The 12,527-nt window shown below is 42.0% G+C and overlaps 1 protein-coding gene across 1 annotated transcript in view; it reads right to left on the minus strand.

Moving 5' to 3' along the window:
* The window catches only part of LOC128297596 (protein Skeletor, isoforms B/C), a 30,070-nt gene that overhangs the window by 2,335 nt on the left and 15,208 nt on the right, over positions 1-12,527 (minus strand). The window contains exons 4-9 of the mRNA XM_053033271.1: positions 5,004-5,115; positions 1,456-1,875; positions 1,351-1,371; positions 785-1,136; positions 219-705; positions 31-72 (exon numbers count right to left, since the gene is read on the minus strand). Of these exons, the coding sequence (XP_052889231.1) occupies positions 31-72; positions 219-705; positions 785-1,136; positions 1,351-1,371; positions 1,456-1,875; positions 5,004-5,115 (1,434 nt within the window). The remainder of the gene's footprint in view (positions 1-30; positions 73-218; positions 706-784; positions 1,137-1,350; positions 1,372-1,455; positions 1,876-5,003; positions 5,116-12,527) is intronic.

Genomic DNA, 12,527 nt, shown 5'->3' on the forward strand with positions numbered 1-12,527 from the left:
TGGAAACAACAACATCAATCCAAAAATCACCTGCGCAATTCATCCAGTGCCGAGGGCGATAAACGGTGAAAGCTTAAGAGAAGTGTTAGAAAGATTTAATGGCACAGTTAGTATTTTACGAAAATAAAACATTAGTTATGTTCTAATATTAACAGAAATAGAAACAGAATTTACCAAAACATTAGAATACAATTGCTTCGAGTTTCGTTTGTACTTACTTGGCCGGTTGCGTCATCTCGTCACCACCCTCCACGATGAACGTGTACGTTTGTCCTCGCTCGACATAAATTTCCGGTATCAGCAAATCGTTCATGTACCAGGCAATGCCCCAGGACGGATGGCCGGTAATTGGCGTGTAGCCACGCTTGCCACCCGTCGGCCCAATGCGGGCCGTGATTGTCTTCTCCCCCAGAATGGTGCGCGTTGGCCACGGTTCCGGACCGTTCTCCTCCCGGTAGCTATCGAGTGCATCCGTGCAGGTGTGATCGTTCTTGGACGCAAAGTCAATCTGCACATCGTCGACCGTCACTTCCGTGCCCGTGTGCGAGTGTGCGTTGGCTTCGTCGCGCGAATTCAGCGGCCCGATCGCAGCAATGACCGATATCTGGCGATCCAACGGATAGGCCCGATCGTTGACGGCTTCGTTCGTCTGCAGTAGCCGGCGGTATTTGATTCTGGTCACACCATGACTCCGATCCCCGGACACTGCAATGCGAGTTGTGAAACAAAACAAAGTTTGCTGTTGGAGTAATGTTAACCAAAGGGTCCTCATCGCATCACTTACATATTTCCACATCGTTTTTACCACCGATTCGCTCGTCCGGACAGACACCCAGCTTCCCGTCACACTGGGAAAGCGAGGACATGTAGTAGTCTTCCGCACGGAACCGTCGCTGGCGTCGATCGTAGAATGCCACCACGACATCGGCCCCAATCATCTGTGGATGGCCGTGGCTACCGGAAATACCGAACGCCATGTACTGGTCCTCCTGGATGCGGCCTACCAGCTCGATAACGATGTAGTCATCCATCACCTCCCACATGACGTTCAGCTTGCCGCGCAGCAGCTCCTTGCAGTTGACATTTGCCGGTTTGCTAGTGGGTTGCGTTATCACCGTGGATGTGGTTGTGGTTGTCTGAAAGGAATTGAGTGAAGAGAGGGCGTTACAGCTGGTCCCATAGGAACTGTGTTGCTAACACCTAAAACAACTTTACTGTGCAGAGTTTAATGTAAATTATCTTTTAGAATGATTGAGTTGTGTTTTGTTGTAGGAGTTGAAAATCAAAAGCGACACATCTTGAAAAACATTACTCAGCAATTGCTTGTATTAAACAGTATTGATTATTTACCGGTTTGTACCACCATGGCGGCTTGTTAGTGAAGGGAAACGGCAAAAAGAAGGTTTTGAAATATTTTCATCACAAAAACAAATGCCCTCCGAATTCGCAACTTACCGCTATCTTCGTCTGTCCGAGGGCCGGCGGTACATCCAAATCCTTCGGGATGTAAACGTGACCAAAGTTGTGCCGATACTCGACGCACCAAACCGCTAACCAATCGATATCGTACACGGTCAGATTACCGGGCAGCTGTATTTCGATGTCCTCACCCTGGTAGCCGCGCAGCGGTTCGAGCGATCCGATCTCGTTCGGCACCTTCGTGCCCATAATGTTGGGCTCGGAACCGTTGCCCACCCAGAAGTATGCATCCGGGCCAGCACCGTCGTAGTGCAGGTTGGGAATGTAGAACGTTTTCGCGTCCAGGATGCTGATGTTGCTCGAGCGCAGCCCGTGCGCCAGACGCTTGAACTCCGGCAGCACCCTTGGCTTCGGTACGTCCAGTCCGGGTGGGATGAAGATTTCTCCAAAGTCGACCTGTTGGGCGAGAAGTAGGCAAAGTTAGGAATGCTTAGTGTTGATGGTTGATGGTTGGCGAATCGGCAGAACTTCTCCAAATGCCATACACTGCTCCTGACAAATGCCACTTGAGCAACAGACGCTCTCAGCGGTCCGTTTGCTGCTAAATTGGGGTATCTGTTTTGGAACGAGTTTCAGCTGAATGTTGCTGACGTTTATTAGAGCTGCGTTCCGTCGTTTGTTTGCAATGGGAAATTTAATTGAATTGCCACTCGATCCTGGTGATTTGTACAATATTTAAATGTGCGTGTTTTGTTCTTTCCCTTAAATAATTTAAACTGTTGATTCTGAAGCATTCTTCTTCAACTAATGATTCATGAATGGTACGAATGAATGTTGTTTATAGAAAACACTATAGAAACGCAATCACCTGACAGCTTCCCAATCATTGTTGAGTATTTTATAAGCTTTTTAAAATAAAAAATTTTAGACAAATTTTGAAAGAAATTACCATTAAAATAACTCTTAAAGACGTTGATCTTTCAAACAGTTCGTTTACTTTATTGCAATTTTGTACTATATTGGATTAGATGTCTCCTGGTAAGTACCCTCCGGAATCGTTTCCGGAGGTCCAAATTTACTTAGAGATCAATTAAGCGATAAAATTGAGGAGGATTTCGACAAATGAAAGACAGAAAAGGATGCATGTGACAAGAATTGCTTAAAGGAGCCAACAATATCACTTTTTATCAAATATCAATCAAAACATTGTTCAGCTCAAGAAAATAAAACCTTTATATTCACAAGAAATTTAAGACATTTTTGACCATTTTGCCTCACTCTTCTACTTGCAGTGTGGAATTAACTAGGAATTAAGCCCTAAATTCAGAGTTTATGGAATTTTGTTAGTTTTGTCGAGTGTTTTAGGACATTGCTTTAATATTGATGCCACTGGATCAGTTGCACTTATCTTATACGATGCTGCATATTAATGGAATCTTCGAACTGGTAGAATCCGTTGTTTATTTTGATATTCGAAAGTGCCTCAAAATCTCCACAATGCACAAATTAACCCCCAAGTTATTTTGGTACTCTCGTCGTTACTTTGCAGCATTTTTTAATAACAACAACTCAGAAAGCATCGTGAATTGGCCTTAGGGTTCGTATAAAAAAGGTACTTTTACATCTTTGCTCCTGACACACACATCTGTCTACTGCGCCCAGTAGTACACGTACCGACGCTAGTCAGGTGCAAGGACAACCCAACACAAAAGCTAATCGTCATATGTTTGGCAAGGACACGGGTGTTGTCGTAGCAATCGGAATGCTCGCTCGAGATGTAGCAAAACCGGCCACTCAGCACGGGCACGGTTGCGATAGCAACGAGCGAACGAAATGGGTAGGCGAAGACGACCATAATGATGTGAAGGTGTTCACCGTTTGTTCCGTTTCGGTTTTGCTGTGCCCACGCACGCGCACTGCTGCCAGGACACAATGGTGCGAACAAAACCCCCTCGAAGCGGGACGAAACTGTGCGTTTATCGAAATTATCAATCCATTTGCCGTTGCTGTGGGTGTGTGAGAGACACTGGGGGAGAGCACAGGTGGCAGAAACACCGGTCCAAGGACTAACTGTGATTTGGTGCGGTTCCATTTTCCGGCATTACAGCGTTACAGTCCCTGTTCGATGGTTGATGGTGGAAGTGCGTATCGGTAGCATCGGTGTGGAAGTTTTTGTGATTCTTTTTTTCACTCTCCGGTTTACTTCAATCAATTGAGGGAAATATTACATTCAATCCAATTGCCGTCACCATGGTGATGCGAGCGATTAAAAACGACAATAAGCTGCCGAAATGGGAGCCGGGGCTTCTTAAATGGGAACTGCAAAATGAGAAGCTTTCCCGCTAAAATAGATCAAAGGATTGGTGCTATGTAGTGAGCTTTAACGAGAAATTGATATTTGTGCTCGGTTGTCAGGAGTGTCGATTTATTAGTAGAATTTTGTTGAATATAGATTGTTCCAAATTTTGTAAAATTAAAACAAATTCTTGGATTTCTAATTACGTTCAAACCAACAAGTGATAGAAGTTGATTAATCGACCAGTCGATCAGTTTATTTTTTTCATAGAGATGAAATTCAGATTAAATATTAAATTTGTAGATAGGAAAACTAAACGCAAAAGCAGTTTAATATTTTTTTTACAGTCTGTTGGTTATAACTTTTGGGACTGTTTTTTTTTTCTGCACATTACACCCGACTAGTAATGAAGTTCTAATGTGATTTGGGGTTTGTTTGTTGTGATTCTATTCGGATTAATAACTTATTATTTTATAGTTGGAAATTTTCAAAATAGTTTTTGTACCAGTTTATAGTTTTTGTATGTATATAATTTTTTTTAGATAATAATTAACTGAAATCAAGTCATTTAGTTTTCATACCGGCTGCTTAAAAAATGATGTATTTTATCATTAGTTTGCACCATTAATTATTAAAAAGTGACAGAACTGTGATAAACTTTCAAAAGAGTAGAACAAGGAGTACTCAGTTTGGAAGTTTGAAGCTTTTTAATACCCAATACCCTTTAATAATACAGAGAAGTGATTAAAACAATAATAACACTAATGTTTTTTCGTTTTACTACATCTGATGTTTGTGGAAGATAATTAAACAAATTTTGATTCTTTCCATCAATTAAATCAGATCTACGGGATGGTCGTTCTCACAGAAATAAAATATATTTGAACGTTTTTGTTTAAATTTCACTACAAAGTTCACTCCACTTCCCGTAGGTGAATATCGATATGATTTAAGACGTGAATTTGTAACATAATGTTTATTGCAACATTTATATGATGACGTTAAACTTAAACTAAACAACATGAAAAATATCATCATTTACATGGACAATGAGAGATTCTTAATTATTGTAATGTACGATAAGAAAAAAATATGTAAACAAAACTCGTAACGATTTTATGTACAATTCAAAAACACAATAAATTATTTTAAAAATTCATTAAAGCTAAAGTCTTCAGAAGTTTAGTTATATTAACACATAAAAGAATTTAATGAGTTCCTATTTTACCGATTTGTCTAGTAAAAATAAACGTTCAATAAAACCAAAACTTTAAAAAGCGCAACTTACCGTAAATCGGCGACACCAAACCGATAGCCACAGAATGTCACGGATTCGCTTTCCCATCGGTAGCTTGAGAATGATGTCCGTGTTGTTGTGCTGTTGCAGTACCGGCGGTTCACTGTGAGCGACAGAATGAAACAAACAAAGACAAAACGAATGTTAAACTCTGTGAGGATGATGATGAGCTTTAAAATGGTTAAACTGTTGAAAAGGAGTAAACATTTTTTTGTTGGAAAATGTATTGTTAAACGTTAGAAATCATGTGTCACAAAGGTAATAAAATGTACTTGAACAAAATGGATCCATTTGTTGCCGACGGTTCACAATAAACTTAAACATGCAATGTTTTGCCGCATATTTCATTGTGCCATGCCGTCACCGAGACCAGCAGCTTCCACGCTCGTCTCCATTCCTTGCCGTCTGGTTGTCCACACTTCAGTGGGCGCCCGTTGTTATCATCCACAGTTATGCACGGTTTACATTTTTATGCTGATGATGTTCGAACGACTCATGAAACCGATGAGCTGCGATATGCGATTTGTGCCGATGTCCGTTCTCGCCGTTTTCCAGATCGCTTTCCAATGTTTTCGGAATCGGATTTTACGCTGCCAAACACGGTTTTATTGCCATGCCCATGGCGTTCGAGTTTCACCGTGTGGACAACACCGCTCCGACCGACCAACGCAGGGGTCAGGTTACACCGGCAACATTGTGCTTTATGAAAGTTGATACAAATTCCACAATACGTCCACCGAGCCTTCCGATCATTACCGGTTCGCTTCACACCACACACCCATCCACCTTCCGTTGCGGTTTCGGTGTCCGTTGGCACCATCATGCGTCCTTAATCGATCATTATTTAATGAGGTGTAATCTAAGATATATAATTCGTTATGCTTGTTTCCCGTGCAGATTGCCGTGCAGTTCGCCGAATTATGGGGATGGTTGAATGGAAAATAAGCGGGGGGGAAAAACGCAACAGAGGGAAAACAGAATCATTACATTCGCCCACACTATCGCTTTTCATGCTCACATCCACAACTGGTAGGGAAAGGTTCCCCGGGATGGGAAAACAAAAAACGGTGGAAAACCATTTTCTGCCGACTCGTCCAAAACCGAACCGAACGGTGGCAACATTTCAGGACACTTTCCACTGCGTTCTGGGTTTCAATTTTGTTCAATCTCTTTCGCCGGGAAAAAAGCATTCCATACTGACCATATTTTTTTTATATACAAAGTATGGAGTTTTCTTTTAGAATTTTCTTTCTCGAGTTCACACTACCCGCACAGACCGAGATGGATGGAGCGAAATATTGTAGCTAGCACCATTGGGTACAACGTCGGTTCCCGGGATTTTCCGAGTTTTCCGAATCCGAGTGACAAACCAAGCATGAAGTAAAACGTCATGCATCTCTGTACGGTCCCATCCCATCCCATTCCACCCCCAGCGGTAGCGATGTTCAGCTTTTCATGACTTTATGCAGGCAGGTCGTTTCTTCACTCCTTTGCTTCGGTCGGTCGGTCGGTTGGATGTCGGTTTTTGAGGTTAGAACTTCAGCGCGGTCCTTCTGTCAAACCCGGCGCTGCTCGAGTACGCGCCATGTGATTCCTTTCCGGGGGGAGTTTTGTTCTACGAGTGTGAATGTTGTGTGTTTGCGTGCACAGACCACAGCCCTGTAACGGGACGGCGGGAAGCCAAATACCGCGCCGGAGGTACAACGGCGGAACGAGTACAATGATTTCGCACGCATGTCCAACGGAGGGACCGGGATTTCTAAACCATTTTCCACCGTCGGCAAATTTTCCCTACGGTTTCGAGGGTGGAACCACGAGGGAAGAATCACGTTTTTTTTTCTCTACTACGAGCCTTATTTTTACGTATCTAGTTAAGCTCTGTTGAAAGAATCACATCGCATCGTGCTCAGGGATGCAGGAAGGAAGCAGTAAAGAGCTGGGCTGTGCAAGTGGATTTCCCGGCAATCTGTTCGTTATCCTTGCATGGTGGCCAAAGGGAAAACGAGATGGAGCGCGTGCCTGATCGAAACCTGACGAAAGAACACCAACCAACCGATTCCCCTCGTACGCACCAACGGAGGTTTATTGTATTTTCCATGGGTAATATGCTTTGATGAATTCATATGCTGACGGTTCCGGATTTGCAAAAGGGGCAGCACTAGACGAGGGACGTTTTTTGAGGATAGGTTCGAGGGTACTGCTGTTCGGCAGTATGCACTTGAGAGCTGGGGGGGTTGTATTGTTGTTGTTGTTGTTGCTGGCACGTCTAAATCCAGTGCCGATTGTTTGACGAGCATAATTTGATGAACGTAAAATGATTGGCAAAATCAAATGATAACCATGAAAAACAGAGTGAGTCGCATCTTTGGACAGGGCGCACATATCCTGTGCGTAGGATGGGTGCATCCTGTGCGCCTGTTTGTGGAGCAAATATGCAACATGTTCCAAGGGTTGTTACATTGAGCTACACTATTTTAAATATTTGATGTGAAAGATTAATATTTAGCTATCATGTAGCAATTTAATGGCATCAGTGCACTGATGTGGATGCAATTTAATTTCTTGAATTTTAATTTAATTAAGTCCTCAAATTTTAATGTCTCGTAATTTAATTTTAAATTTAAACAAACCTGAACCATTCGTTTCGCATTCATTGAATAATGTCTAAACCAATTAACAATAGTTGAACGGAAAAGGATACATGTAGAATTTTAAGTAAACAATATTTTTTATGCTATTCCGCGAGCATATCGTGTAGTATTGTTAGTAGATTCACCAGAATAGCGAGGGGTTATATTTAAGTTTCCTGAACGTATTCCTATGCCTATGGATAGTTGTGGAATAATAATTAGTTGCTTGCTCAATATTCCTTAAGCTGGTATAGTATGTTGCGAGCTTTACTTTTTTGGTAATGTTCCTGGCTCGTGCCCAAGAGTTTTTCCGGAAAATATAATTGAGAAAAACTGCAAATTTGTACACAGTAGCTCATGACTTTCTAATCCTTCAATGGAAGGAGCCTTTTCTATTATCTTTAATATAAAAACTAGTAAAAAATGCCCCGGAATGTGTAAAAAGTACCTTGTCATCTGGTGCAGTAAAAACATTAACACATTATTGCGCGAAAGGTCTATTGAACTGTGACTCAGATGGATGAAACTATGCATAAGTTTTTATATCGCACAATAAACCAAGAAAATCGCTTTTAGCGGCAAGATTATCTTTTTTCTAATGCAGCCCCATTTTTACACAAATTTATGCCGTTATCGTAAACATGGTGACACGTATTAACGCTCATGACTCATCGGTCTGACACATTGAGCAATTTTACAAATCATATCACGAAAAAAGAACGAAAAACCAACTAACTGCCAGCGGGCGGCATTTAGAAAAATGACTGCAATCCATTACCGGTTGACAACGGGCTCCATTACTACCTCAAAGGGGACAAAACATGCACGCACTCGGTCGGAATCCACCTGAATCCTTTCTCAATGCTGACCGGTATCGGTAATGGTGCAAATGTTGCTCAAATCCCTGGCAGGTGCGACGCGGCAGGCGACTTTCCACCAGTTCGGGATCCCGTTTTCGATTCCCGCTACAATTATTAATGATGTGTCGAACGTGTCGTCGAAGTACATTAAACCCGTGCTCGCACCGTAGAGCACACTCGCATTTCCGAACCCGACCGAGACCACAACAGACCATGTAGGAAAACGGAAAATGGTCCGACGAGTGGATGGTTTTTTTTTTGCTGTTGTTGCTGACGTTTGCCGCTCTGACGCTTCTGGCAACGGGGTGTACGCACGTTGGCGCATCAATGCCCGTGACATAAAGTGCCAAAAAGCGGGCACCCGACACCCTCGCGTGGGGCATCCGGAAGAAGCAACCGGAAACACGGCATGGCAACATGTACGCGCCCGGGGGAAGGGAAAACTCGGTAACGTAGCGACAATAATAATTTAAAATGAATTTTCATTATGAAGCGGCCACGTGGCGTCAACAATGAAGTGCATTAGGCGTTTCAATATCGGAGACGCCCGATATTGTCGCCCGGGCCGATAGTGCTGTGGGCCGATTTCGCCATTTCTCACGTGCGTTGGCGTCAATTTCCCCGGCGTGGCTGGCAATGTGGGGTAGTGCCTTTCTAGTGCCGTGGCCGTACCGTCGTATACGGTTGTTAAGTTCCCCCAAAACGTGCCACAACGCTGGTGGCTGTTGTCTAAGCCGGGGTTTCCCCCCCCAAAATCGTTCCTTTTCCATGCAGCTTAACGTTTACTCTGCTCGACGAGCAAGAACAATGGACAGAGGCGAATGGGCATGTGTCCTGCTGGAGGATGAAAATTTATCATACACGCGTGCCAAAAGCGGCAGTAGGCACGATCATGCTTGCGCATTGGTTGCAAATTATATCTGTTGCGTTGATGGCACTATTAACGGGCAGTTGTGATGTGCATTTCTGTATGGTGATTTCTGCTTAAGCATAATCTCATTTCCTGGTGATGATAGCAGTAGATAATATTCATCAAACATTAATAGAGTGATCTGTTTTAAAGCCGTATTTAGGGGCGAACCCTTCACATTTTGTCACGTTTGGAACGTTAAGCGTTGGGTCTATCATTGATGTGGATCGCTAGTACGGGATATTTATTTAACTTTCCATGGAACCAGTGAAATAATGTTAAATAATTAGAAATACGTATCTTACATAAAATAGATGTGAGTGAGTGTTTTAAAATTTACAATTACTACCATGTGACAAAAAATAAAAAAACCGTTTCGAAATTACACTTTAAATACCCTATGGTTTTAAACATCGGAGACAATAATTTAGCAACAGTAGTGGCACAAATGTTAACCCCCATTTTGATCAGACGGGCGCAAACGTCTTTTTTGGTTGAATGTGGAACTCCAAGGACATCCAGCGACAGGTTTTGGACGGTGCTTAAGTTCCATAATTTTTCTAGTTTACTTAAAGTCTTTATTCTCCTGGAGTTTTGGAGAGCAGTCTCACAGTCACATCTAATTTATCATTGTATCATTCATTCCATAATCATTCTTAGGATCTCCAGAGTCTTCCATTTGTCTATAAGTTATCTTCAAATGTTCTTGTGTGGAAATCCTCCTGTGGAGTCCTACCTCATACCCCGAGAATGACTTGAGAGTAACGAATTCATCTCGTGGATATTTAAAATATACTATCAGGATATTATAGATTTGTTTATTAGAACATATAGAACAGATGTTCATAGGATCTTGCAAGATGTAGGACTGAAGAATTCTTCATGTCCTATTAAGGACCTAATTTGTGGTTTAGACATTGTCTATCTTAAATCGTAAAGATTCGCAGATACCTTGAATATTCTCATGTACGCATGGAACAACGACTGAATGAAGTCCGAGGAGGTCTTTGGCAGAACGTGCTACTTACAAAGGTCGAGGAAGAAAGATGCATGCAGTTTCGAATGGAACACAAGGATCTTACTGGTTACGACGAACTTACCACGTGTTGTCTATCATCTGACATAAATTCTGACGTGATGTATACAACAGTTCGTTATGTCCAAAATGTTTCAGATTATATAACATTTTATTACAAAACATGCTCTGTACTATAAAACAAACCCCCTTTACTCACAGTGAAGGTCCTCGTAAACGGGAAAGGCAATGTCTCGCAAACAATTTTTAATAATTCATAGTACTATACTACACTATCTTGCTTTTCAACATAAATAAAATCACAAATTGTTTAACTTGTTCAAAAGGATTGGGTAAACTTTTCAAGCAACATGTTTATTTACCATTCGTAACTTCGTACATTAAACCAAAAAGTCAAATTTATCAACTTTTCAAAGCGTGGCGGTAGATTTGTTTTATGTTGTTTGTATCGAACACTATCCAACGAAACGTTAGGCGCGACGGTTATCGACGGGCCAAAAAAAAGGTACTTGGTTTAGCTTATCGCTATGATCCACCCGGTATAAAGGAAGGTCCAATCAACAAAATCCAATCCCGTCCGAAACAAGTACCTTCCGTTACAGTTACACCGCTTTTCCCGTGGGTAAGCCGTTTGCAATTTATACACGCACTGTAAAGTGCTCCCTTTTTTTCGTCGCTATCCCATTCGAGGGTCCATTCCCCTCAAGCTGGCTTCGTTATGTCCGATCGATAAAACAAATCCTTTTACACGTAATCACTTATCGGGAGCAGCAATCCACACGAGGGCGAACAAAAACTCATCCCAGAAAAAAGGGAAGAAGGCAACGCAAATCGGTATCGTAGATGTCGGTTACGCTAGTGCCGTGTATGGCGCAAAGGAAACAATTCCGAGTTCCTATCACTGTAGACTCTGATAGCACGGTACACTTCAGAGCAGGTTTGTACAGAGTACCAGCAGGACGACCTTGCTGAAGTAGGATTTATAGAAAATCAAGCGGAAGGCATCGTATTTTTGCTCGCGAAAGGGTGCGCGCGGAGTAAATCAATCTACAGTCGGGAGTAGTCGCGGAATTATATTACATTTGTTTGGGCTTTGTTTTCCGCTGTCCCGAATCGGTGAGCACTTGAGCAAAAAAGTGTCACCATCGTGCAGTTCGAAACGCAAAGCTTATGGTACAAATTGAATCCTAGTGTAAGTAGATGTGATGTTCAACAGAAAGAGGATGCTTTCAGGAGATTCAGCCCGGTTTGGAATGGTAAATCTCGGACGGCGATCGTTTGCGTTATGGCACTAGAAGGAACCGACCTTTAGACGCAAACATAGCAAACTCGTGATACTCGTAGTAATTGTTTGCCACGAGTGTGGGATCCGATCGATTCGATGTGTGTCCTTCGTAGCTTAAGGTCTTTAACCTCGTATCAAGGAGCATTCCTTTCTGGGATGTTTATCCGTACGTGACCGCAATAATTGATAGCGGAAATCTGTTTGCATTAGGAGTTTAGGTTAAATGTTAGCCATGAGGAGTAAATAAATAACTTGATTTATGGCACAAATGTTGTAAAAATGTGTTGATTAATGTTGTAACTAATGTTAATGTGAACAAGAGACAACATTAGATAACAGAACCGAAGATTATTTTTATGAGAACTATCCATTTTGTGATGAGAATCGACACCTTTACGATACCATTTTTCGAATACCAAATAAAATAGTTTGAACTGCATTAAGCAACTTCCTCACCGCCACATCAGGTGAAGTGTGGCATCTAACAGCTGAAACTGTGCATACTGAATAGAGGACGTGATAGAGGATGTACCAGTAAGGTAAAGTAAATTACCGTCCTTTTTGATACTTATCGGTCTGGTAATTTTGAAGCGGAATTGCTCATGAATTTTCGTTACGCAAAGCCAAATAACGTTTATGATGGAGTAGATTCCCAAAACACTTACAAAAAATTGACAAGCAGAAACTTGCTGAATGTAGTGTGCTTCTTCTCCTTCCTTTTCTCTGTCTTCTGCTTCTTCTTCTACAATTGGGACCACTAAACACTTTTAGTGTTTGTAGTTTTTAGTTTTCCT

The sequence above is a fragment of the Anopheles moucheti genome, chromosome 2, assembly GCF_943734755.1.
Source record: "Anopheles moucheti chromosome 2, idAnoMoucSN_F20_07, whole genome shotgun sequence".
NCBI lineage: Eukaryota > Metazoa > Arthropoda > Insecta > Diptera > Culicidae > Anopheles > Anopheles moucheti.